Source organism: Perognathus longimembris, chromosome 2, assembly GCF_023159225.1.
Source record: "Perognathus longimembris pacificus isolate PPM17 chromosome 2, ASM2315922v1, whole genome shotgun sequence".
In the NCBI taxonomy this organism is placed as follows: Eukaryota; Metazoa; Chordata; class Mammalia; order Rodentia; family Heteromyidae; genus Perognathus; species Perognathus longimembris.
The window spans coordinates 88,280,114-88,307,911 of record NC_063162.1 but is presented as its reverse complement, the minus strand read 5'-3'; the positions used below and the strand labels follow the sequence as shown (position 1 = coordinate 88,307,911).

At 40.9% G+C, this 27,798-nt stretch overlaps 1 protein-coding gene across 1 annotated transcript; it reads left to right on the top strand.

Moving 5' to 3' along the window:
• The first annotated feature begins 11,180 nt into the window (after nt 1–11,180).
• Nucleotides 11,181–27,685, top strand: Ccdc126 (coiled-coil domain containing 126). Its single transcript, XM_048339683.1, has 4 exons — nt 11,181–11,293; nt 11,679–11,763; nt 24,629–24,999; nt 26,540–27,685. Exons 3-4 carry the CDS (start codon nt 24,762–24,764, stop codon nt 26,722–26,724), a joined length of 423 nt encoding a protein of 140 aa, XP_048195640.1. The 5' UTR covers nt 11,181–11,293; nt 11,679–11,763; nt 24,629–24,761; the 3' UTR covers nt 26,725–27,685.
• Nucleotides 27,686–27,798: the final 113 nt, after the last annotated feature.

The following is a 27,798-nucleotide window of genomic DNA, read 5'->3' as shown; positions in this document are numbered from 1 at the left end:
ATACCAAGCTGTTTTTATTACTGTAGCTTTGTAAGGAAATGGAAGGACTTGGAAAAAGTTATACTAAGTGAAGTGAGCCAGACCCAAAGAAACATGGACTCTATGGTTTCCCTTATAGGGAATAATTAGCACAGGTTTAGGCAAGTCACAGCAGAGGATCACAGGAGCCCAATAGCTATACCCTTACGAACACATAAGATAATGCTAAGTGAAATGAACTCCATGTTATGGAAACGATTGTTATATCACAGTTGTAACTACTTTCAACATGCCATATGTAACTGTAGCCTCTATTATTGATGATCTTCTTGTATCACCTTCCTGTGGTTGTACCTACGTTTTGTCTGTATCTTATCTGAGTATATTGGAAACCAGGTATACTCGTATTAGAACTAGGAAATTGGAAGTGAATACCAAAATCGAGAGACACTGGGTAAAAAAAGACAAACAACTACAAAAGCAATACTTGCAAAACTGTTTGGTGTAAATGAACTGAACAACTCATGGGGGGGAAGGGAAAGGGGGAGTGGGGAGGGGGGAATGAGGGACGAGGTAACAAACAGTACAAGAAATGTATCCAATGCCTAATGTATGAAACTGTAACCCCTCTGTAATTCAGTTTGATAATAAAATATATTAAAAAAAACACACCAGATAGAGCAGAAAAAGTCAGAGAGGCTCTATCTTCAATTTGTCAGCAAAAAAAACAAAAGCTGTACTGGAAGTGTGGCTCAAATGGTAGAGCATCAGACATGGGTAAAAAAGCCAAGGGATATCAGAAGGCTCTGGGTTCAAACCCTAGTACTTACCAATTTCACACATATGAAAAATAGTTGGGGGTGAAACTGAGTAGTACAAGATTTGAGTAATACTTGGGATGCTTGGGATTCAAATCCCAGCATCACAAGAAGTTAAAAGTTATTTAGGGGGCTGGGGATATGGCCTAGTGGCAAGAGTGCTTGCCTCATATACATGAGGCCCTGGGTTCAATTCCCCAGCACCACATATACACAAAATGGCCAGAGGTGGCGCTGTGGCTCAAGTGGCACAGTGCTAGCCTTGAGCAAAAAGAAGCCAGGGACAGTGCTCAGGCCCTGAGTCCAAGCCCAGGACTGGCCAAAAAAAAAAAAAAAAAAAAAAGGTTATTTAGAATCTGTGTGTGTGTGTGTGTGTGTGTGTGTGTGATGTGCTGGGACTGGGACTTGAACTCAGGGCCTAGGCATTGACTCTGAGGATAGCACTCTACCACTTGAGCCACAGCTCCACTTCTGGACTTTTTGGTAGTTAACTGGAAATAAGAGTCTCATGGGCTTTCTTGCCCAGGTTGGCTTCAAATCGTGATCCTCAGATCACAGCCTCTTGAGTAGCTAGAGTTACAGGGGTGAACCATTGATACCTGGCATGATCAATAGATGCTTTAACTCCTATCTGTCTTCTTAGTTTGATTCTATAGCTTCTTAGCCATCTATTGAGCACCTGATAGTTTCCGTTTTTTCTTAAGATAATTTAAGTTCATTTCTGCTGATCCTTTCAAATCAAAGGGTAAGACAAATTTCTTATAAGGGGTGTTGGGGGCTCTGGGACCCCCTTTCCCCCTATCTCCCGGGGGAATGCCTGATCCCAAACTATGAACTTTTTTTTTTTTTTGGCCAGTCCCGGGGCTTGGACTCAGGCCCTGAGCACCGTCCCTGGCTTCTTTTTGCTCAAGGCTAGCACTCTGCCACTTGAGCCACAGCACCACTTCTGGCCGTTTTCTGCATATGTGGTGCTGGGGAATTGAACCCAGGGCCTCATGTATACCAGGCAAGCACTCTTGCCACTAGGCCATATCCCCAGCCCGTGATCCCAAACTATGAAAGAACACTTTATCCCTCCCACCCGCAGAAGGAACAAAGCGTGTTCTTATGGACTGCGCTTAGCTGAGGAGAGAGGTTGCCAAAACTCCCCGCCTCCCCCCCCCCCCGCCCCCCCACCTCACCTGTCCGAGGTCGAAGCAGGAAAGGAAGATTCCGGGGAGACAATCTGAGTGTTATACTGGTCTCAGCCTCCCAGAGGGAGGACAGAAGAATTTATTACGGTTAGGAAGGCAGGGAAGAGAAGGACTTGGAGGACTTGGAGATTAGCAATTGGCTGAGCCAGGCTGTTCGGCAAGAGTGGCACTCTGGGACTTCCCCCACAGGCTGACATCATGCCCCAATAGAACCGCCCCTGGACTCCGGCGGTGCCATCTTGGAGGCATCCACGTGGACCCGAGATCTAGACGGGAGGCAGGCCCAGCCAGAACTACTCCTTCCGGTTCTGGACCCGGAAGGCGTAGGAGTGGCTTCCCGCCATGCAGCCCCAGGGCGGGAGGAGAGGAGGGTCAGTTGGGGACTGCCCCTCTACGCATACAGCCAGAATCCCCACAAAGGGGGGTAGGTTTGAACTTATAGTAAGGTCTCAGGGATGTTATTTCAGTAGGTTTCCACTGACTACCCTATATCAAGCAGTTTCCCCCTTCTTGCTAGGTTTTGTCCTTTGACTTTGCTTTTCTTTTCCAGAGCACTTATCAAATCTTGACATAGCCATCTGTAAGCTGCCCGTCTTTCTTTGCTGGACTGGCGGCTTCCATGAGATCAGGGACTTCGATGGCTTATTTCCCCATTGCCAACACCTATCACATTGTTGAACAAATACTTAAATAAATGAGCATAACAGAATAGAGTAGAAACTCATGGCAATTGGAACTAAAAACCTGTTAGGACCCGGATTAGGTTTTCTCCAAGGGGCTTCTTGCTGGCTTATGGATATAGAATGGCTTTGTTGTTTGTTTGTTTTGTTTTGTTTTGCAAGTACTGGTGTTTGCACCAGGGCCTCATACTTGCAAGGTAGGCATTCTATGACTTACACCACCAATGGCTACTTCAGTCCTCCAGTGGCTTCTTCTAGAGCCATATGTTCAATCATTTCTAGTTTTCTTTTTTCCTTTTTTTTTCCTGCTTCTATCTTTAGATTAGGATGTAGAGGAGGAACAAGTGAAATAAATGCTTTAAACTAGAGGCTTCTAACCACATAGCTCATTAGAATCATCGCAGGATCATTTTGAAAAATATCGATTCCTGAGTCATACTTATGACCTACTGCATCAAATTTTCATGAACAATGCTCTAGAACTCATAATTCTAAGATTCATATTTAGCTAGTCAGGCATTGAATTGCAGATAGATCTCTGAGAACTTCCACTTAAAGGAAATCGTAAAAAGTCCCCAAATATTACCTGGGTTTGACTTTGTCAATAAATACTACTGACAGCACCTGTGTGAAGCAGGCCATGATGTAAGTGCTGGGAGACTGTAGGGAAGAAAAGTGAAGTACCAGAGCACAAGCAGCTGATATTCTGTGGTTGCTCTCCTGAAGGAAGAGGGAGGGAAACACACTCTTTTTATCCAATCAATTTCACAAGTGCCCAGAAAACAGATTGGGGCTATTATTAAAAGAGGAAAACATTAGATAATTAGTCCAAATATCTAGCTTTTATTTCGGTCTCTGCCACCTGCAGGCTGACATGTTGTCCAAGTAATCTAGTCAATGTGAGCTTAGTTTCCTTGACAAAACAAAACAACACTGTGACAGCAGGGAGCCCATGGCTCATACCTGTAATACTGGCTACTTAGGGGGTTGAGGTTTAAGGATCATGGCTGAAGGCCAGAACAGGAAGACAAATCTTACCTCCAATTAACCGGCAAAAAGCTGGAAGTGGAAGTGTGGCTCAAGTAGTAGTGTGCCAGCATTGAGCTAAAAATCTAAGGGAGAGAGCCCTGGCCCTGAGTTCAAGCTCCAGCACTAAAACAAAACAAAAAGAAACTGAGATAGCTGGGTACTGGTTGCTCACACCTGTAATCCTAGTCTGAGATCTGAGGATCATTGTTCAAAGCCAGCCAGGGCAGGAAACCAATAAACTACCAAAAAAGATCGAATTATAGCTATGGATAAAATGGTAGAGCCTTGAATAAAAATTATGCTCAGGGACGGCACTCAGGCCTTGGTTACAGACTTCAGACAAGGAAGAAAACAGATAATATTTTTCTGTTTATTTCTCAAGGTGCTATAACAATTAGATGAGATAATAAAAATGTAAATTACACAAATGTCAGCCACTATGCTCTTTCTATAGATGCTACAGTTTCTATGAGTTGTATAGGAACATTTTGATTATGATTTCCCAGCAATTATGTTCACAAAATAATAGGCTCTAAATTTAACAGCACCTTCTTAGGATTGAATTTTACCTATCCACCACCTACTTGGTCTTACCTATTCTATAACCTTGACTTGTGTAGTACTTATCATTACTATATCATTTAGTCATATATTGTAATTGTTTTAATTATATTGCTTGTTAGACTTTTTTTCCTAAGCTACTTGTTAAAAGAAAAAAAAATCACCAAAATGTGGGCTGTTTTGTGCTTGCCTCGTGTTCTTCAAGGCAAAACCTGGGCAGTTGGTGTTCCAGAAATACTTGTTGGTGCAGTGTTTGAATAGAAGAAGTTATTTGTATGAAAACTGAGAGTGCGCACTCTATTTGTCATCATGCACTACACGTGGAAACAGCGGAGTTATTGCCTGCCAGGCTTTTCTTCTTTCCCTCCCTCTCACTTTTTGTGGAATCTTAGAGAGATGGCTGACAGGATGTGGGTGGGAATAGATGGATCTGACAGGGACTATAGTTTCAAGGCTGAATCTATCAGTTCTGCTAAAGGACTGTCTGTTCTAAAGGGTTGCTCAGAGTCATGTATAATAAGGAGAGTGTATTGGAATATTCAAATTTTATAGAACATGTTTAAATGGAACAAATGACAGATAAAGTTCTTGAAATAATGAGAATTGAATATAATAAAATTAGATAATGCTCAGACTAAAATGTTAATATAACAGCTCTAAATAACACTATATAACATTTTCCCTCTAAACTTTCAGTGTCATCCATCTTGATTGATTAGATCTCATAATCCGCTTGAGAAAGAGTATGTAGAGAGGTGTGTAGAAATTTTATAGTGAATGAATAAATCAAGACAGAGCCAAGTACAAAGATGAATTATTGAGATTGATCAAACAGTATTATTAAAAAGTGATTTTAGAGCTTTGTGCTGAGTTAATAAGCCTCTCTCACCATTCCAAGCCCCAAAGCAGAGGGGATGGTCAGACCCTTGGTCTTCAAGCCTGTCAGAATCTTCCAGACAAAAGTTTTGGATCATATGGAAAAACAGAACTGTCCACAAAGGGCCTAGTACCATGACAGCCCAATGGAAGAGGTTTCAGATTTTAGCCTTCCCAACAGTGATCTCCTGAAAGAGAGTTGTTTCACTTCTAACTGGCCTCTCTCCTACCACTCTTCTTCCTAATCCAATAGTCTCAGGAAAGAGCCACTGTTTCCCCACATGCATAGTTCAGAGTTCCTTTTGTGGATTCATCAAGACTGAGAGATACCTCAGACCTGAGCATTGCCTCAGAAATAGTAGAATGAGGAACTCCAATTCCATTTCCTTTTCCAAGTTCAATTGCCAGTCCTTTTCCTCAGAGATGATTGAACTTAGGAATGGACCTCCTAGCCCTGCCTTCCAGGCATAGACTATCTTCCTCCCTATTTTGTGGCTGAGGAGTGTGGATTTTTCTTGTCCAGAGTCCAGTACTAGCTGTCTGTGGCTTTTCTCTTTGATTCTAGAAAGGAATTTCTTCAACTATGATTAAATCTGCTTGAGCAGCTAATTGCATTCTTTTGATTTTAGGTCTATCTTTGACAGATGAGTAGGAGGAATTTAGCACTACTTCTCACTACTTCTAAGAAAATGGTTTCTAAGTTTAAAAGTACCTTAAGAATTAATAACTATTATTATTATTTAACCTCTTGAGCCTCCCAAACAAATTTAGTCTTTGTCTAGTAAGATATACGATAGAGAGTGGAGGAATTCATTTAAAATCATTTTCCTGGGGGGCTGGGGATATAGCCTAGTGGCAAGAGTGCCTGCCTCGGATACACGAGGCCCTAGGTTCGATTCCCCAGCACCACATATACAGAAAACGGCCAGAAGCGGCGCTGTGGCTCAAGTGGCAGAGTGCTAGCCTTGAGCGGGAGGAAGCCAGGGACAGTGCTCAGGCCCTGAGTCCAAGGCCCAGGACTGGCCAAAAAAAAAAAAAAATCATTTTCCTGGTATTTATTTTGTTGAACTTTGACTTTGCCTTTCTAAGAAATTACACTATTTGAGATCTCCCTCAAATATACCACATTTCAGCATATTTTTGTTATCTATTTATCAATTGTTGGCACCCAGACTGGCTGCACAGCTTGGCTATTGTGAACATTGCTGTGTGCAGGTAGGTTCACCTATATGTTTATTTATGTTCCTTAGGATATATGCCCAAGAGTGATATACCAGGGTCGTAGGGTAAATCTATTTTTAATTTCTTGATGAGTCTCTGTATGATTTTCATCATAGTTGCAGAAATTTACATTCCTCCTTTTTTTTTTTTTTTTTGCCAGTCCTGGCACTTGGACTCAGCGCCTGAGCACTGTCCCTGGCTTCTTTTGGCTTAAGGCTAGCACTCTACCACTTGAGCCACAGCGCCTCTTCTGGCCTTTTCTATATGTGTGGTGCTGAGGAATCAAACCCAGGGCTTCATGTATACACGGCAAGCACTCTTGCCACTAGGCCATATTCCCAGCCCTGAAATTTACATTCCTACTGGCAGTGTATGAGGGCTTCTTTTTTCCCTGCATCCCCACACCAGAATGTGTTCTTTTTTTTTTTTTATGGAGTAAGGTAGAATCTCAGTATTATTTTGATTTGCATTTTCTTTATGGTTAAGGATGTTGAACAGTTCTTTATTTATTAGACATTTGTATGTCTTCTGAGAACTATATGTTTAATTCACTTGCCACCTTATTAACAGAACTTTTTTTTTTTTATGAGAGATGGGGTTTGAACTGAGGGCCTGGACACTGTCACTAAGCGGTTTTTTGCTCAAGGCTAGTACTATACCACCTGAGCCGCAACTCCACTTCCAATATTTTTTGAGTAGTTAATATTGGAGATGAGTTTCATGGACTTTCCTGCCTGAGCTGGCTTCAAAGCAGAATCCTCAGATCTCAGCATCCTGAGTAGCTAAGAAATGAATGTTTGCCTTTCTTCTGCCACAACAACATTTTAAATCTGCTTCTCAAGTTTCCATTTTACATTCAAACCCGTTGACAAAAATTATTTTTTGTGCAAGTCCAGGGGCTTGAACTCAGGGCCTGGGCACTACTACTCTACTACTTGAGCCACAGCTCCATTTCTGGGGCTTTTTTTTTTTTTTACAACTTTAAAATATAATTTAATATCATATCTATCACAGCAGTTAAATGATCATTTTAGAAGTATTTAAGGTCAGGCATAGTGGCTCAAACCTTTAGTCCTAATGATTTAAGAGGCTGAGATTAGGATGATCAAGGATGTGGGCCAGACTGGGCAAGAAAGTTCTTGAAAAACATTTCAACCAATAAAAAACTGGGTGTGGTGACACTCACCTCCCATCCCAGCTACTAGGGAAGCAGAAATAGGAACATCATGGTCCAGACCAATCTGGGCAAAAAGTGAGACCATATTAAAAAACAAACAAACAAACAAATGAGAATGGCCAGGTGCCAGTGGCTCACACCTGTAACCCTAGCTACTCAGGAGGCTGAGATCTAAGGATCACAGTTCAAAGCCAGCCCAGGCAGGAAAGTCCAGGAGACTCTGATCTTCAATTAGCCACCAAAAAACATGAAGAGGTGCTGTGGCTCAAGTGGTAAAGCCCTAGCCTTGAGCTGAAGAGTTCAGAGACAGCAACCAGGCCCAGAGTTCAAAGCTCCACAACCGAAAAAACAAAACAAAAAAAAATGGAGACCAGGTCGGGGTGTGACTAAAGTGGCAGGGTGCTTGTCTAGCAAGGACAAGGCCCTGAGTTCCAAACCCAGTAGCACCAAAAAAAAAGAAAGAACAAATATTCATTTTTTAAATTTAATTAATTTATTAATTGAACACAAATGTTTTGACAAGGTGTTGTGCAAAAAGGGTACAGTTACATAGTAGGGCAATGTGTACATTTCTTGTGATATCTTACGCCCTGCTTTTCTATCCCTTCTCTAGGTCAGGTAGACATATATACAATATACAATGAATCAAGAACATATACAGTAGCCACATGGCCACGCCCAAGAAAGTTCGCCTAGGGCTTTAAATGTAATGTCGATATTAGACAATATGTCGACAGTAGTCTTATATGAACGTACATACATAGCTTTTGAGCTATTGTATTCCCCTGAGAGGTCAATTTTTGACCTTTATATGTTGAGTAATTGTTTGGTTTTAGTTACATACTGTTGGGTCGCTGCCCCAATCCTGTGGGGAATACTATTTGACAAGCAGTTTTTGGTTTCACAGACCTGGTCTCTACTGTCTCTCCGTCACCCTTTCTTAACAGTCATGTATCAGGGAGATCATGCCCCTTTGTTTTCTGTGTTCTAGGCTTGTCTCACTCAACATTATTTGTTCGAGTTCTGACCATTTCCCTGCGAATAACAATATTTCACCATTCCTAATCGCTATGTAGTATTCCATTGTGTATAAGTACCATATTTTTTGGATCCATTCATCTGTGGAGGGGCATCTGGGTTGTTTTCATATTTTGGCTATTGTGAATTGTGCCGCGATAAACATGGAAGTACAAATGTCTTTTTGATATCTTGGGACTTGCTGTTTAGGATAGATGCCTAGGAGTGGTATGGCTGGGTCATAGGGTAGGTCTATATTGAGCTTTTTGAGAAACCTCCATACTGTTCTCCAAAGTGGTTGTACTAATTTGCACTCCCACCAACAATGGAGAAGGGTTCCTCTTTCTCTGGGGCTTTTTTTTGTGATTAGTTGGAGATAAGGGTCTCATGGGCTTTCCTGCCCAGGCTGGCTTTGAACTGCAATACTCAGATCTCAGGTTCCTGAGGACCTAGGATTACAGGCATGAGTCACCAATGCCCAGCTTCTTTGAAATTTTGTCTAGAATTGCACTGGATCTATACATTTGGAAGTACTTAGCATCTTTCAATAACCTTCCAATCTATGGACATGTTATAGTCCTGATTTACATGTCTTCTAGTGTCTTTCAAATTTTTTTTTTTTTGCCAGTCCTGGGGCTTGGACTCAGGGCCTGAGCACTGTCCCTGGCTTCTTTTTTGCTCAAGGCTAGCACTCTGCCACTTGAGCCACAGCACCACTTCTGGCCATTTTCTATATATGTGGTGCTGAGGAATGGAACCCAGGGCTTCATGTATATGAGGCAAGCACTCTTGCCACTCGGCCATATTCCCAGCCCTAAATGCTTTTTTAAATATAGGTTTTGATCTTATTTCGGTTTATTCTTAGGTATCTGATATTTACTTGTGATGATTACAAATTGTATCTTTTTAAAATTTACCTTTCTTCCTGGTATATAGAAATAATATAATTTTTTTTCAAATGATGTTTGAACCTAACACTTCACACTTAGTAGATAAGCACTCTACCAATTGAGCTACTCAACTTATGCCCAGGCAGGTCTGGACTGAAGTCTTCCTATTTGTGTTTCCCTGTGGAATTGTTGGGATGATAGAAGCAAACCAACACATCCATCCATCACTTAATATGGTCTCTGCAAGTTTTTCATTGTTGTTGTTTTTCTTTTGGCCCTGGATGGCATCCAGTAGTCCTTCATCATTTCCTCTCCCAAGTAACTAGGATTAGAGGTTTGAAACACTGCTGCTGGTAAATGTTGATTTTTTTAGGTTATTTACTTATTTAGGTTTTTGATGCTGAAAAATCCAACCCAAGACCATATATACATGCTAGGCAATATAGCTGTACCACTAAGTAACATACCAAGCCCTGAATTCTTTTTTTGCCAGTCCTGGGCCTTGGACTCAGGGCCTGAGCACTGTCCCTGGCTTCTTTTTGCTCAAGGCTAGCACTCTGCCACTTGAGCCACAGCGCCACTTCTGGCCATTTTCTATATATGTGGTGCTGGGGAATCGAACCCAGGGCCTCATGTATATGAGGCAAGCACTCTTGCCACTAGGCCATATTCCCAGCCCCAAGCCCTGAATTCTTTAAGAAAAAAAAAAAAAAGAAATCAATTTCAGCTATTTAAGAGGCTGGGAGCTGAGAATCATGGTGTGTATGGGCAAGAAAGTCTGTGAGACTCTTATCTCCTCTAAACACCCAAAAGCTGGAGGTGTAGCTGTGGCTCAACTGGTAGAGCTCTACATTTTAAAAACTGTGGTTTATTATTGTTAATAATAATATTATATACAGAGGAATTGCTGTTTCATAAGTCAGGAAATGAGTACATTTCTTTTTGAGCAATGCCACCTCTTCCTTCTCTTAGCGCTCTAGCTTTGAGCATAAAAGCTCAGGAATGGTGCCCTAACCCTGAGTTCAAGGCCCTAGGACTGGACACACACACACACACTCTCTCTCTCTCTCTCTCTCTCTCTCTCTAAATTTTGTTGAGCTCTTACTGTAACAATCCATCTACATTCTTTTAAATTCACCATGTACATAATTATACCATCCATGGAAAAAATACTCTTGTTTCTTTCAATGTAATCTTTAGCCCTTAAATTTTTTTTAAACAAAACTATTTTATTACCAGATGTTGACATTATACTATACAATAATGGTCACACAAGGGTTTAAAATAAGAGCTTTTTCCTTCAAGTTTTCTTTCTTTTTTCTTTGCTTTTGGTGCTTGTACTGGAGCTTGAACTCAGGGCTTCTCATTCTTGTTTAGACGTTTTGAACACGGCTGGTGTTCTACCACTCGAGTCACACCTCTACTTCTTTCTGCAGGCTAGTTGGAAATAGGTAAGTGCCTCTTGTACTTGTCAGCCGGGGTTTATTTAGTCCTTTCATTCCCTTTACTGCACTGGCTCAGGGCCTTCAGTGACAGTAAGGAGCACCCTTCTACTTTGACTGGAGAGTCCACAGCAGCGGGAGGGTCGGTCGTCTAGTGGAAGGCCGGGAGCAGGACGCCGGGTCCCTCCTTTCAGCGCCAGCTCCTTGCGGTCCAGCTGTCAGCGACACCCAGGAAGAGCCGGAACTACATTCCCCACAATGCCGCGCGGCGGGGCTCCGGGCCGGGGGCGGGGCTGCCGGGAGGCGGAGCGGAAGCGGAGTGCGAGGGACGGCAGAGTAAAATCACCACACGCCTGGGTCCGCCTCGTCCGGGCTCCCCACCCCCGGCCTTTCTCCATCGCGACCTGGAGGTAGCTGACTCCCGCTAAGCGGCTTTGGCTGCGCATTGCGGTTCTGGCCCTCAGGCAAGGTGACTGCGAGGGGGCGAGTAGCCGGCGGCGGCGGTGGGCTGGGGCGCCTCGCGGAGCGCCGGCCCGGCTGCCCTCCCCCCAGCCCGATCCCGCCTCCCACCCCGTACCTCTCGGGTCGCCCGCCGGGGACGCGCCCGCCGGTGCGGGAGACTCTTTGTGCCTTCCTTCGGGCCGCCACCCACTCCTGCGCGGAGCGACAGCCACGGCCGGCGGGCCGGGAGCGGGGGGCGAGCGCGGCTGGGGCTCCGGGCGGGCTCGGTCCGAGCTGCGGGGCCGCGGGCAGCCCCACGGCCACCGAACTCACTTGGTTTTCTGTTTTTGACAGCTCAGTTCTGGGCCACTTTGGGGGCAGGAGGAAGTCAGATGACCATTTCCAGCTCCTTCTTCGAAACTCGTGTCCTGGGTGACCGGTAAGGGTGAACTTCACTGCAGTGTGGGTTGGTGACCGTGCGGGGTGACGGTGGTTCAGACAACCGCGGTTCCATTCTGATCGCCTCGCTGCCTGCGGTAGTGATCGGGCTTAATCTCCGGCTCGCCGCCTGAGTGGTCACCGCCAGCCGATAGCGCTGTCACGAATCTTTAAGTTGCTAGACTTACAAACATGGACCTATTACTCCATTAGTTCTTCATTTGATGGAAAGATCTTTTGCACGCAATGCCGAAGTGGCCTCTAGACTTTCAATTTTACACTTTCTCTTGTTTAACCATTAGCGATATCTTTAATATCTCCATCTGGTTCACCTTAAACTAAAGCAAGGAATTCCTTTTAAAATAGGCCGTCTTCTTAATTTCCGCCGTTTTAAGATGGCTGTGAATGTTCTAAGGAAATTGATGACTCTGCTTTTCTGGGGATCAGCCCTGGAGATACGGTGCAAAGTCTGAATCCTGCGCCCCCTCCTCCCCCCAAGCTGCGTCCTGCGGGGATCCTTAGAGGAACCCAAGTGTCATGTCGGTAAGCATCCCTGTGCTCGGCAGTCCTGGCGCTGGGCTTCCAATCTTTTGTCTGAGCTAACTTTTTTTCCTCTCTACTTTCTCACTGGTTCATAATTTTTTAAACACCTTTGAGGATTATGTTTCTAAGTTGTACTTTGTGTGTAAAGATATGGTGCGTGAGCACATGCAATAAATTTGATAAGGAATATGAAAGCTTTCAAGTTCCATTAAAGTTTCAATTGCTCTTTTGCTGTTTTCCCTTCAATTTTTATTGAAATTGGTGATGGGGTTAGCTTTAAGGAATTCTTTGTGGTCCTTCATTGAAATTAAAGTTTTCACTTAAAATGTCTACTATGTACTGTTTTGAGTTCAGGTACTCTTGTGCAATATGTGAAATCCACATGGCCCGAGTAAATGCTTTTTTATTTTTTAAAAAAATCTATTGTAGGGAGAAAATATCAGTGGGCCTGAGTTGTCTGTGTAATGCCTTTAGTGATGGATTACTTTAAACAATATTGTAAAGGTGATGTACAGAAGGGTTACAGTTACATAAGTAATGTAATGAATACATTTCTTTTTGAACAGTGTCACACTCTACCTCATTCTCTCCCAGATTTTCCTCTCCTGTCTCCCCTTCCTTCCCCAAGTTGTATAGTTATTTCCAACATAGGGTCTATTGAGTATCACTGCTGAATGGTTCACCCTTTTTCCTACTCTTTTTATCTTTTTTTTTTTTTATCCTACTGTGCTTCCCCTTCCCTCCCCAAATCAGATAAACTTATATACAAGGTAAAGGGTACAGAAATCAAAAACAGTGACAGAGGAATAAACCTAAGAAAAAAGGAAACAAAACCCCCCACAAACAGTACAATAAAAAACTTCTTGTTTCCATTTCTTGGAGTGCATTTTGATAAGCATTATTTTATATGGTTATATGCATATAGCTATTGAGCCCTTGTGATCCTTACCTAAGAATATCCTCCTTTGTTCTCACCTTGTGAATGTTTAGAGTGCTGTTTAATTAATAATGTTCAAGTGTAAGTATTTGTCTTTCGCTAGACAGATGACTTTTAAAGAAATGAAGGAAAAGAGAAAATGTGGAAGGAGGCATATATAACCCTAACATTTTTGATTCTCTATGAAGTGTGGCAAAAGTACTCATTTTGAGGAAAATGTGTCCAGCCAGGTTGGTGTTATTTAGTGTAGGATAGAGTGGTGACAGGAAAAAGGAGAAGTTGATTCTTGTCTAGGCTCTGTCACAATCTGGGTAACATTAGGTTAAGTTGAGGAACTCCCTTTCCTTATCTCTAAAATAATGAATTGATCTGATTCCAAAGACTCTTAGCTCAGACTTTCAATGCTAAGGAGTTTTAAAGGTTCTTTTTAATTTGGTAGAAAAGAAGAGGAAAACCTTTTACCTTGTTTATTTGTGTCAAAGGGTTTTTCCCCCCCACTCCAGCTCATGTAGTTTCTCAGTCTACCCTGAGGGAAGGGATACATATGAAAGCAAAGCTGCCAGAAATCAGAATCTTACTAGCTAGTTCATCCCTCTAAGGAGTTTCATGTTTTCTTTGAAAACTCTCCATATTCTCCAGATCTTGTCTTTTGCTTATAGCACCTATACCTATTGCTGCTTTTTCATAACTTTGATTTTTCAGTTCCTGACCTATAGCCATTGTTTCTCTTTGTGAATTCTTCTTCAGCTTTATCCTGGGGCTGCTTTTGTTTGGAGACTTCTCCACTTGCAGTAGGGGAAATGGGAGAGGTGGGATCAAGTGGAAATGAGGCCATGGCTGGTCCAGCTCTCACTGAAGCCTAATACTGTATAACATTTTAGATTGAGTAGTTTTCCTATTGTTAAAGCAGTTTTTATTTTTATCCAGACCTCTATCTTTTAAATTCTGTTTTTGTAATTTTTAGTGCTGTTATTTTCTACCTGTGCTAAATATGCTATCTAAAAGAGATCTGATATCTTGAGACTCATATTTCTATTAGCAGGTATTCTCAAGACAGGTATTAGCAGCTTTTCTCAAGACAGGACATTTTTTTTAAATCTTTATTTGTATTTCTTGCTGCTGTGGACTGAACAAAGTAACTGTAACCACAAAGACCCAAGGCAGTATATAACATCTTAGACCAAATTACTGAGTGGATGACTGTGTTTGGGTTAAACCTTTTCCCCAGATATTAGCCTCTGGTGGTATTGTGTAGAATTTTAGGTATTTTAGGAATGGACCTTTTCCCCTGAAAATACATTCCAGGGCTTAATGTGTGGATAGCTCATTTCGGAGTCTTTTTTTTTTGTTTTGTTTTGTTTTTTTTTTTGGCCAGTCCTGGGGCTTGAACTCAGGGCCTGAGCACTGTCCCTGGCTCCTTTTTGCTCAAGGCTAGCACTCTACCACTTGAGCCACAGAGCCACTTCCGGCTTTTTCTATATATGTGGGTGCTGAGGTATGGGACCCAGGGCCTCACGTATACGAGGCGAGCATTTTACCACTAGGCCATATTCCCAGCCCCTTGGAGTTTTCTTTGAAAAAGAACTATCTTCAGCTTTAAGCCCTAGTGAATATGCAGTTTCTCTTGTATTAAACATATGCCTCTAAATTTCTTTTGAGACTCAAATGTGGTTCTCATAGCAAGTGTGAGTTGCTCTGCTTGGTAGTTCACTGTGATTGTTATTACTTTGAGCTGTAGGTCACAACAGCCCAAAGGGCAGAGCACAGAATAAATGCAAAAAATGGGATTTGAACAAGAAATGTTAAGGTAGGATTAGCCTTTAGTTAATTTTTTTTATTCAAATTTTTATTATCAAACTGATGTACAGAGAGGTTACAGTTTCATAAGTTAGGCATTGGATACATTTCTTGTACTGTTTGTAGTTAATTTTTTTTTAATCTTGCTATTGCAATATTTGCATAAAAATATGGGGAAGTACTTTATGACTTTGTGAATTGCATTGTTTAAAAAGTGTTTTGATTGCAAATCATAGGAAAGAATCTTTTTATGCTAAAACTTCATAGATGTATGACTATGTGAATCTGTGTTTGCAGAAATAAGTAAACTTAGAAAAATTTTGTGAAACAAAAATCTGTAGTGTGTACAGTCTACTCTGATAGTTTCTATTTTCTTTTAAGTTATAGTTGCAACCTATGTTGACTTTTATTTTTTGCTTTTGGAAAAACACTGGGGTCCTAAGTTGTTTGGATGCCAATTTTTTTTTATTTGCTTGATATCGAATAGTCATTAATTTTCTGTGTATTTTTTCTTTCCTTAACAAGGTGGTGTTGCAGTTTACAGATTTTTTTTTGTCTTTTGTCTGTTAATAATGGACTGATATATTATCTTTTGGTTTCTGGCTAGGGAGAAACCACTGGGAATTTGCTTAACATATGTTTTTTTTTAACATATGCTCTTTGACAAGAAACATAATAGAGCTTTGAATAGTACTTTTCTTCAAAGGTCTTGTAAATAAAGTCCTGTAATAAATAGAAAAATTTAGAAAAACATTTACTGGCATTCTACTTTTGTGTTCCTTAAGAAATATGCAGTATTTGGGCTGGGAATGTGGCTTAATAATAGAGTGCTTGCCTGACATGCATGAAGCCCTGGGTTCGATTTCTCAGTACCACATGAACAGAAAAAGCCAGAAGAGGCCCTGTGGCTCAAGTGGAGGAGTGCTAGCCTTGAGCAAAAGCTCAGGGACAGTGCCCAGGCCCTAAGTTCAAGCCTCAGGACTGGCAAAGAAAAAAAAAAAAGAAAAAAGAAATATGCACTATTTGAAAAATCATATTTAACATGATTTGTCATAGTTTTAGTGTGCTAGTAGACTGCTACTGTTCTGTACCTCTTCTTGCCACTTCCCCCTTCGTATTAGAACACATCAACAAGAATATATTTCTCTGTGTAAACACTACCATGTCAGATCCTTACTAATCCTGTGTATTACAAGACATTGTGCCTGCCATTCTCCTAAGAAAGGGACCTCGGGGCTTTTCTTAGCTTGTGGGTTTCCTTCTGTTCACTTTGAATGATTTTTCTAGACTGTGCTGAGGATCAGGAAACCTCTTGTGCAGATATGTACTGAGAATAAGAATAAGGAATTTACTGCTTGCTCCCAAGATTCTGATCAGAAAAGAATATTAAAGGGTTTAGTTGGAAGAAATTGGGACCATACTTTGTACTTCTTCACATCAACGATTTCCTTTTCTTTCTTAAATTTTTTTTCTTATTTATTGTCAAAGGATTTCCTTTTCTTGATTTCATATCTCCTATAGATTTCCCCAGACTCATGACCCTGTTTACATTTTCCTCAGAGCCAAGTGTCATAGCTGAAATGAACTGGTTTCTCTGTTACTTATTAATTATTCCACTCCTATTAAAATTATCGTCTGAGGGCTGGGAGTGTGGCTCAGTGGTAGAGTGCTTGCCTAGCATGCATGAAGCCCTGTCAGTCCCACATACACAGAAAAACCGGAAATGGTGCTGTGGCTCAAGAGGTAGAATGCTAGCCTTGAGCAAAAAGAAGCCAGGGACAGTGCTCAGGCCCTGAGTCCCAAGCCCCAGTCCTGGCAAAAATAAATAAATTAGTTAATTAAAAAATTATCATCTGTAGGAATAGAATCCTATCTAATTTCACCTTTTATATCACAACTTACTGTCAGATAATAGTTGCTTTAATATTGTAAATGAAGATGAACAAATAAATAAATAAACCAAATTATTTCATGCTTTAAATTAACCTGCATATAATAAAGCTTGGGTTTTATGTGGTTTCTAACAAATTCTTTTTTTCTAGAAATGTGTTAATATGCTTGCTGATCATGTTGGAGATCCCTTCCTCCAAACAAATGATATTTGTTCTTTCTCTCTCTCTCTCTCTCTTTTTCTCTCTTCTTTCTTTTTTTCTTTTCTTTCTCTTTGCCTATGTAACAAAATCTATTCTTTTTTGTGTATGTGTGGTACTGGGGGGTTAAACCCAGGATCTTGTGCAAAAGTGCTCTACCAACTTGAATCATGCCCTAGTCTGTTTTTATTTTTTATTGTTTTCAGATGGAGTTTTGTGCTAACTGCCTGACTACCATCCCCCTGCCTCCACTTCTAGTGTATAGACATGTACCCTCATGCCCAGCTAAAATTTATTCTTAAATATTCTTGTAACCCCATTTGTAATAACTCAATTCATGTAAAGTATATTTGAACTCTAATAGTTTTAACTTTGTAATTAGTGACTAGTCCACATTATTGTTAAGATTTTTGAATCATTTCCCTAAACCATCTTACCATTTCCTGATTATATTCTTTTAAAGCAAAACAGAAGGAAGCCTCGTTTTAATAATACAATACTACAATTACCTCACCATTTACAAACACAACATTTCTAGTGGAGGTAGTGTGGAAGTGCTTACTGATTGCTTACTAGGCTCTGTGGGAGGTAGTCAGTGGTCTAAGGCAAGTTATTTTTGGTTTTAAGGGACCTAGAACTTAACCTGGAATCAAGGCTCACAGAATGACTGGACACTATGGCATATAAATCAATTGGTACAAAGTCATGCCCTGGGGGAAATAGAAGATCAATGTGGGCTAGAATAAAATGATGATGTCTCAAAATCCTGTGAGCTGAGGTAGCATTTATTTAATTTATTTATTTATTTTTTTTGGCCAGTCCTGGGCCTTGGACTCAGGGCCTGAGCACTGTCCCTGGCTTCTTTTTGCTCAAGGCTAGCACTCTGCCACTTGAGCCACAGCGCCACTTCTGGCCGTTTTCAGTATATGTGGTGCTGGGGAATTGAACCCAGGGCCTCATGTATATGAGGCAAGCATGCTTGCCACTAGGCCATATCCCCAGCCCTGAGGTAGCATTTAAATGGATACTTTGTCTAGTCTCCTTTAGGCTGTTTGGAAGGTAAGCTATTCCCATTAGCTTTGTGCTGTTTGCCACCTTTTAGGTGTGGATAATTCTTTAGTGACATAATACCATTGAAATATTTCATGATGTCCCAATTTCTGAGTAGAGAATTAGCCCATGAAAGCTAATCAGAAGAGTTTTATTTAGGTTTATTAAAATAGCTTCTGTATTGACTCAAGTTACCCAGCATTAGTAGCATTGTTGTGTTAGAGCCTGGTGCTAATAATAAAAGTTCATATTTACTGAGTAGTATGAGGTATCACGTAGATAGATACTGTTGTCCCCACTATATAAGGACAAACATTTGAGCTAAGCATCTTACAAAAAAACCATGGAAGGGAGCAAGCCACAGGAAGAGCTTTCTTGGGGAATAGCAGTCACATAGAGCCTGGGATCAGAGAGAATTTTGTGTGTTTTGTCTACTGTGGCTATAGCCCTGTTAGCAAGCCTAGAACAGAAAGAGATAAGTACAAGTCAGATTTCATAAAGCCTTGTATACTGTGCTAAGGCACTTAACTTATTCTGACTGCAGTAGGAAACCCTTCCACCATATTCCCATTGCTTCCCTCCCACTTTGAAGGTTTTGATTGCGTTTCCCTAATGCTAGTGATGTAGGACACTTTTTATTGGCATATTATGGACTCAAATATGAAGTTTGTTTTTAAAAGGGTATTTGGATTGCTCTGAGGAGAATGGGGTGAAGTGAGTTGGAGAAGAGTCTAGAAAACTACTTGAGAAGGAGATACAGGACTGAGCTGGAGAGGGATAGTGGTACTTGGGCTATACACTGTTGCCTTTTGTCAGATCTGTAAAGATGTTCAGGCATTTCATTTTAAGTGTGTCTCCTCTGAATTCTTCTATACTTGTGCTACACAGACTTTAATTCCTTTTGTAATTATTGCAGTTGTGTGAGAACTGTCTCCAGGGAGCCTTTAAATTATCAGGAGTTTTTCATAGGTCAAAGTGATGATGATATTTTGCTGTGAAATCTCTCAAGGCATTACTTGCAGTGAATTTGAGGTTTTACTTTTATTTACATTATCAGTTAATGTAGTAACCTAGAAGTTAGGATCAAAAAGTGTTTAGTGCATAAATCATTTTGTAATAACTCTAAAATAATATAAAGAGATATTAGCTATCAACTCTCAGTGACAGTGTTAACCTATTTGATTTCTAGTTAGTGGCTCTCAGCTTAGGTGACCTTTCAGGGGCTGGGCCAGTACTTGAAACATAAAGTCTTTTTTTTTTTTTTTGCCAGTCCTGGGGCTTGGACTCAGGGCCCCCAAGCACTGTCCCTGGCTTCTTTTTGCTCAAGGCTAGCACTCTGCCACTTGAGCCACAGCGCCACTTCTGGCTGTTTTCTACATACATGGTGCTGGGGAATGGAACCCAGGGCTTCATGTATATGACGCAAGCACTCTTGGCACTAGGCCATATCCCCAGCCCGAAACATAAAGTCTTGAGAAGTTCAAAGTTCAGGTCCTCTATCCTTTCCAGCTTTGAACCCCAGAATGACTAGACTTGAATCCTCCTGTTTCTTTTTCTTTTTCTTTTTAAAGATCCAGGAATATTTCTAATCACTCAATGAAAAGTATATAAGTAAACCATCCTAGAACTCAAGCTTCTTGTCTTGCTTTCTTCCTTGTATGAAGTCACGGACACTTATCTCAGACAACATATTGTACCATATTGGTGCTAGGGATTAAAGTGGTACCAGTGGAAATGACTTCTGCATCCCACCTTCATCCTTGCCTAGTACAAATAAGGCTTTGTCTATTCTGGCTGAAGAGATTTGGGTCCCAGCAATAGTCACCTGTTTCTGTCCTTCTCTTTTCCCTTCAAGATTATAATGGGTTGGTCCTAGCAGCAGGATTCCTGTGTCATACCTAATGAACTGATTTATAATTTTGAACTTAGACACCTTAACAGCAGCTATCTGCTGCTTTTCTACTCATGAACTATGAGCTTTCAACAGTAGTTCTCAACTTCGCTGTCAGTTGATGAATAACCTAGTGTTTAAAAAAATACTGATGCCCACTGAAGCTGTTGCTCAGGGGTAGAGCATCTTCCTGTTGTATGTGTGTGTATGTGGGTTGATCCTTAGCACTGCATTAAAATCAAGCAAAACTAACCAACCAGATAATTTTTAAAAACTGCTGTATAACTTATCCGCCTGCAGGCTAATTTAATTAGTAAAGGGTGTGACTTGGCACTAGGATTAAAAAAAAAATCTTTCCAGGTGATTTAATGTGTATCATTCCTGAAAATGATACCAGAGGCAGAATTATGTCTCTGTCTCTGTCTCTGTTTTTCTGTCTCTGTGTCTCTTTCTCTCTCTCTCTCTCTCTCTCTTTTGCCAGTCTGGGGCCTGAACTCAAGGCCTGAGCACTGTCCCTGGCTTCTTTTTGCTCAAGGCTAGCACTCTACCATTTGAGCCAAAGTTCCACTTCTGGCTTTTTCTATATATCTGGTGCTGAGGAACCCAGAGCTTCATGTATATGAGGCGAGCACTCTACCACTAGGCCATAGTCCCAGCCCCAGAATTATGTCTCTTTAGAAATCTTAGTTACTTTTACTAGCCTTATTTGGAGTTGCTTGGGGAATTGAATCCTTAGAATATTTTTAAACTTTCTTAGGTAGCTTCAGGCAATCCTTAAGGCCTTTGTACTGCTCTACCCTTTGTCAGGAATCTACTAGCTTGGAACTATCTTTTGATCTTGTTTTCTTTTTTAAGTTCCCCTACCCACTTTCTTCCTTGGTGTACTTTCTTAATTCCCTGGTGTAGAGTTGGCGTAGCTGTCCTTTGGGTACATTACTGCCATTACTGTTCCCCTTAAATTGATAAGGAACTGGGGGCTGGAAACAAAAAGTATGTCCTCCACCCCCACCCCTTACTGAAGCTTGGACTCAGGGCTTTGCATTCTTGCTTGGATTTTCTATTCAAGGCTGGTGCTCTGCCATTTGAGTCACACCTCCACTTCCAGCTTTTTTTTTTTTTTTTTTTTGGTTAATTGGAGATTAGAGGTGATCCTGACACCCTTCCCCCAGTCCTCAGAGGTCATACTCCTGAATCCAGCGGAATATACATAGTTAAACAAGTTGTAGTCACTTGTGGACCTTGGTTGACCATTATCTCAGTCTTTATCTTTTGAGATGATCTGGGGAAGTTAGCACTCCATCCTTTAAGTCTGTTACTATTGTCTCATCTGCCTTTTTGGGCTGTTCCACTTGTTTTGGGCCTTTTATGGTGGTTAGAGGACTTTGCCTGTCTTGGGGCAGTTTAGCTTGTGTTCAAGTGCTTATCCTTCTTGGGAGCCCATGGTGAATACAAGTGTCGGTTGCTGGAGATTGACTCAGATCAAAGGACAGAATATAAACTGAGGCTGAATGCCCAGCTTTTATCCTGCTTTTAGTTAATTCACGGCCCAGCTAAAGCAGCTTTTAAGCTACTACCTTGCACAGTTTTACTTATCACTGTGAAAAATCATACAACAAACACCAGTACTGGAGGCATTCTCTAGTGGTAGAATACTAAGTGATCAAGCAAGCTGAACATGTGTAAGGTCAAACCTTGGTACTGCTAAACAAACACCCTGATCCCTCCAGCAAAATAGTAATAATAATAATAGCCCCACCATATTGTAAAGTATAAATTGCCCACTGTAGTTGTCCCTGTAGAAATTTCTGACATACTCTGTTGAGGGCAGTGCTAAACAGACTTGGTCCATACTGGGAAGACCTTGCCTTCTGAATCTAATGCTACTGTTAAGCCTTTTATAGTCAGAGCCATAGAGGGACTCTTTATTTAATGTTTGCAACTGAGAATCAATAGGTTTAAACTAGGGTCTTTGTTTCCTGGGATTTATTATTTTGGAGTAATATATTTACCAGCTGTGCCTTTGCCCTACCTACCACCAGTGTGTAAGAACTTGGTCTCCTCTCTCTGCCCCTCACCCTCACTCACACCCTTTCACTTCCTCCCTGTTCTTGAGATGAAGGTTGAATCTTGTGCCTCTTGCTATCCAATTGCAATGGTGTTGGGCAAGTGAGTTATCTTCCCTCAGTTTCTCCCCTGTTCCAGTGAGAATTTTAGTAGAGTGGATAGTATAGGGTGAAAGTAAGTTAATCCATCTAAGATGACTGCTTTCAAGGATTTAGTCTGTGAATGGTAAGTAAAGAAATATATAGGAGGGGGCTGGGGATATAGCCTAGTGGCAAGAGTGCCTGCCTCGGATACACGAGGCCCTAGGTTCGATTCCCCAGCACCACATATACAGAAAACGGCCAGAAGCGGCGCTGTGGCTCAAGTGGCAGAGTGCTAGCCTTGAGCAGGAAGAAGCCAGGGACAGTGCTCAGGCCCTGAGTCCAAGGCCCAGGACTGGCCAAAAAAAAAAAAAAAAAAAAAAAAAAAAGAAATATATAGGAGGGGCTGGGAATATGGCCTAGTGGCAAGAGTGCTTGCCTCATATACATGAAGCCCTGAGTTCCATTCCCCAGTACCACATATACAGAAAATGGCCAGAAGTGGCGCTGTGGCTCAAGTGGCAGAGTGCTAACCTTGAGCAAAAAGAAGCCAGCGACAGTGCTCAGGCCCTGAGTCCAAGACCCAGGACTGGTAGAAAAAAAAAAAAAAAGAATAGAAGGCAATTTGAAAAGGAGTTCATTTGTAATTTTTTTTTTGTCAGTCATGGAGCTTGAACTCAGGGCCTGGGTGCTGTCCTTGAGCTTCTTTTTTCTGGCAGTTTATTAGAGATAATCCTCAAGGACTTTCTGGCCTGGGGTTAGCTTTGAGCGGTGATCCTCAAATCTCAGCTTCCTGAGTAGCTAGGATTATAGGCATGAGCCACCAACCAGCGCCTGGCTAATTTGTAATTTTTTAACATAGTTATCATTTCAGCAGAGTATTTATTTTACTTTTAGTGGTATAGTCATTCTTGTAATGAGTTTTGGCAGGATAGATATACTTCCACAAGAAAAGATGAGTGTTGATGGGACCTAGGAGTTCCAGAATGTATTAGAGATTTGTCAAGGACTGTGGAGTGTTGAGTTGCAGAATTGACAGAGTAGAAAATTCCCCCCCTTCCTAGGGTCACTTCATTCCTATTCATAGTACTTCATTCCTATTCGTAGTATCTTCTAGTGACATTTTCAGATGTTGGCACATTAGTTCCAGGTATGGTGTCTTACATATGTAATCTCAGTTACTAGGGAGGCAAACTTCCTGACCATTCTGGGAAATTTTAGTTAAGCCCTCTCCTGGTCTCAACAAACAAGCTGCGTATGGTGGGATACCCTTGTAATCTCAGCTAAATGGGAGGCATATGTGGGACATCTGTGATCTGAGGCCAGCCCAGGCATAAATTACAAGACTGTATCTGAGGGGGCTGGGAATATAGCCTAGTGGCAAGAGTGCTTGCCTCCTACACATGAAGCTCTCGGTTCGATTCCCCAGCACCACATATATGGAAAACGGCCAGAAGGGGCGCTGTGGCTCAGGTGGCAGAGTGCTGGCCTTGAGCAGGAAGAGGCTAGGGACAGTGCTCAGGCCCTGAGTCCAAGGCCCAGGACTGGCCAAAAAAAAAGACTGTATCTGAGAAATAACTAAAACCAAAAAGTTAGGGGTGGCTTAAGTGGTAGAAAGCCTGCCTAGCAAGTGAAAGATGCTGAGTTTAAAAACTTGGTAATAGCTACAACATCAATAACCACAAAGTGTTGTCTCATTGTTACTTATATTGTAGAACACTTTTTGCTTTTCTTTTTTGTTTTCTCTACCACTGGAGCATATCCCAAGCCCCGGTAATTGTAGAATTTTGTTAGACAAACCTTTTGATGTTTCAATATATTTTACCTTTCCTTATTTTTAACTTTTATTTTGGCTTTTGCCATTTTGTTTTTTGTAAATAGCTTGTAGATATTTAGGTTAGTGACAGAGATGTATAAATACTATATGTCAACAGATTTTGTTGCAGAGGAAAAGACATGATTGAGAGCTTTATGACTATGGTGGCAAAATTTTCAGGTATTTCCAATGAGTTCACATTTATTTGTAGTTTAAATTTGAAAGGCTATGTAAATTAAATAGAAAGTTTACTTGTGGTCAAGAAAATTGTCAGGGCTGGGGATATGGCCTAGTGGCAAGAGTGCTTGCCTCGTATACATGAGGCCCTGGGTTCGATTCCCCAGCACCACATATACAGAAAATGGCCAGAAGTGGCGCGGTGGCTCAAGTGGCAGAGCGCTAGCCTTGAGCAAGAAGAAGCCAGGTACAGTGCTCAGGCCCTGAGTCCAAGCCCCAGGACTGGCCAAAAAAAAAAAAAAAAAAAGAAAATTGTCAAGAAAGATAAGGTAGTTACAAATCAAAACTATAGGATATCTTAGTGTTTATTTTGGTACTGATGTAAGTTAAGACTAATTTCCTTTTTTTCTTAACTTTACAGACAGTATATGAGTGGAGGAGGCCTTGCTGAAGATGGAGAATAAACGCTGTTAGAAGAGTTCTTTTCTTTCTCCTTTCAGAAACCTTGATTGTTTGGTGGCTTGTCTCCATAAAATCTTTTTGCTTCATCAGAAATGTTTTATACAATCTCAAGAAAAAATATGTCCCAGAAACTGAGTTTACTGTTGCTTGTATTTGGACTCATTTGGGGACTGATGTTACTACACTATACTTTTCAACAACCAAGACATCAAAGCAGTGTTAAGCTACGTGAACAAATACTAGATTTAAGCAAAAGATATGTTAAAGCACTAGCAGAGGAAAACAAGAACACATTGGATGTGGAGAATGGTGCTTCCATGGCAGGATATGGTAAATAACCATAGAATATTTTTACTTTTCTCTTTACTCCCATTTAAAGGAAGTTAAACTCATTATTTCATGAATTGTTCTTTTTATCACAAATACTTTCAAATATATTGGAACACAGAAGTCTGATATCAGTGTTTATCAGTCAGACCTAATGGTTATGAACATTTTGTTTATCTTCATTCTTTTTTGTGTGCTGGTCATGGGGCTTGAACTCAGGACCTGGGTGCTGTCCCTGACTTTCTTCTTGCTCAAGGCTAGCACTCTACCACTTGAGCCACAGCTCTACTTCCAAGTTTTTTTGTAATATATTGGAGATAAGATTCTCACGGATTTTCCTGCCTAGGCTATAGGTTTGAACTGCAGTCCTCAGATTACAGCCTCAGGAGTAGCTAGAATTGCAAGCATGAGCTGCCAGCACCCAGCTTTATGCATTTTTTTGATAGCCATAGAAGCATCAGCAGATTTATCAGATTGTATTAGATGATTTTCCCTAGTAAATCTAGATTAGGGGTTGGGCTGTCTTTTTGTCCCATGATCAGCAAAAAAGTAACACTATAACTTTTTGGGACAGTATAATTATAATATTCATAATATTATTCATGCCAGATAAATTCTACTGAAACCCCTTAATTTTCCAAAGAGGTTAGAAGTTCATTTCCTCCATCAAGTCTCTGGAAGGAGTTTAAATCAGAGTGACTGTTAGCATGCCTACTGCACTGACCAGGTTTCTGGTGTTTGCCTGGAACCCAGTGTGCCTCACTTCTACTAAAGTCTGTGGAGTCCAGGTTTCTTATTTCTCTATTTCAGTGAATCTCTTGCTTAGCTCTCTTATATTTGCATAGTCTACACACTGTTTTTTTGGTTTTTTTTGCCAGTCCTGGGGCTTGGACTCAGGGCCTGAGCACTGTCCCTGGCTTCTTTTTTCTCAAGGCTAGCACTCTGCCACTTGAGCCACAGCGCCACTTCTGGCCGTTTTCTGTATATGTGGTGCTGGGGAATCAAACCCAGGGCCTCATGTATACGAGGCAAGCACTCTTGCCACTAGGCCATATCCCCAGCTCCATACACACTATTTTTTTTTTTAACAACTTCTGAATAAACTCAGAACTAACATGTTGAACCAGTTTGAGCTCAAATCCTGTTCTATTGCATTAGAAAAGGGTGAATTCCCTTAGGAGAGAGAATATTCCTTTTGGAGACTATAAGATGCTCCTGTTTTGCAGGAGAGGGGATGGTTTTTGAGATAAGTGTTTATTTTATAGTTGAGGTTGGCCTAGAACTCATTATATAACCCTTCCAACTCAGGATCCTTCTGTCTTAGCTTTCCAAACTGGGATTACAGGCATGTGCCACCATGTCCTGTACATGATGCTATTGACTAATCAGGCTGTGCCTATTTGTAATATGAGTGCATTCTCTCTAGTTATTTTCTCAAATGACCTGATTAATGTTCACCTTCTTCTTCAAACCATAGAGACATACATATTGAATGTTGTTTTCTTTGTTTACTATGGTTTATTCTGTTTTTTCTTTCTCCTAGCTGATCTGAAAAGAACAATTGCTGTCCTTTTGGATGACATTTTGCAACGTTTGGTGAAGCTGGAGAACAAAGTTGACTATATTGTTGTGAATGGCTCAGCAACCAACACCACCAATGGTACTAGTGGGAATCTGGTGCCAATAACCACAAATAAAAGGATAAATGTATCAGGTAGCATTAGATAGCAGTTGAAGATCACCTTGTGCTGCTACATCCACTGTGGATTCTATCCCAATGCAGGAGTTTGTTTCATTTGCTGGCTACCACAGAGTAGTACTTTACAGTAAAAGTGCTACTCATTCTTAAGGAGTTTGCTGGATTTATGGGACTAATTCTGTAAATAAAGTTTTAAGCATTATTAGTTTGCTTTTCAGACAAATTTCTTTAATGCTGTACTCTTATCTTTAAAGAGAGTGTGGTAACATGGTTGATGTAGTAAGCAGATAGGTGATCTTTGTATAAATCTGTGTTTGAAATCAGTCAAGTTGAGACAAAACCATTTAAAAGACATAGATTCATTTCTACAAAATATTTATTTAAGTGTATAATGTGTTTTTCAGACAAGTGGACTCTATAGTGATTGAACCTTTCTGTTACTTGTTCTGAGTGGAAGTCACTGAGGCTATTAGGAAATGTGCTTACTTACTTTCAGCACTATATTTTGTTACTCAGATTATGAGCAGAGAAAGGAAATAAAATATTGAGCATAGTGTTTGGAAACCATGACCCAAAGAATGTCTTCATTTGCACTAACCTTCAAAATAACTGAAGGTTAATTGTATATTTTTAAAAATCATATTTGTAAGAGTGTAATCTTGAAAGGTTAGCAGTCACTGTCCATAACCTAACCTAAATGTTGGAGGCAATTTCGTAATATTAAAATAGTAATCTCTAATCTCATACTTAAAATTTTCTTAAATATATTCTGAAGAATAAGAGCTATTTTTATGGTGAAATTAAAAATAAGTGTTCATAATTTTTCACATCCATGAATGCTAATTTAAAAGTTTAATGCCAGTCAGTGTCATGTGCCTGTAATCCCAGCTGCTTGAGAGGCTGAGGCAGGAACATTGCAAATCTGAGGCCATCCTGGGCTACATTGGAAGATCCTGTTTAAAAAAGAAAGGTTTTCTGGGGGCTGGTGGCTCACACTTGTCATCCTAATCAGGAGGCTGAGATGTGAGTATCGAGATTTGAAGCCACTCCAGGCAAGAAAGTCCATGAGACTTACTTCTAGTTAACCACCAAAAAAAAAAAAA

Bases quoted from the DNA above. Each gene is read 5' to 3' on its own strand.
- Ccdc126 (XM_048339683.1), top strand. From the start codon at position 24,762: ATGTTTTATACAATCTCAAGAAAAAATATGTCCCAGAAACTGAGTTTA. The intron at 25,000-26,539 runs GTAAATAACCAT...TCTTTCTCCTAG, and splicing joins TGCTTCCATGGCAGGATATG to CTGATCTGAAAAGAACAATT.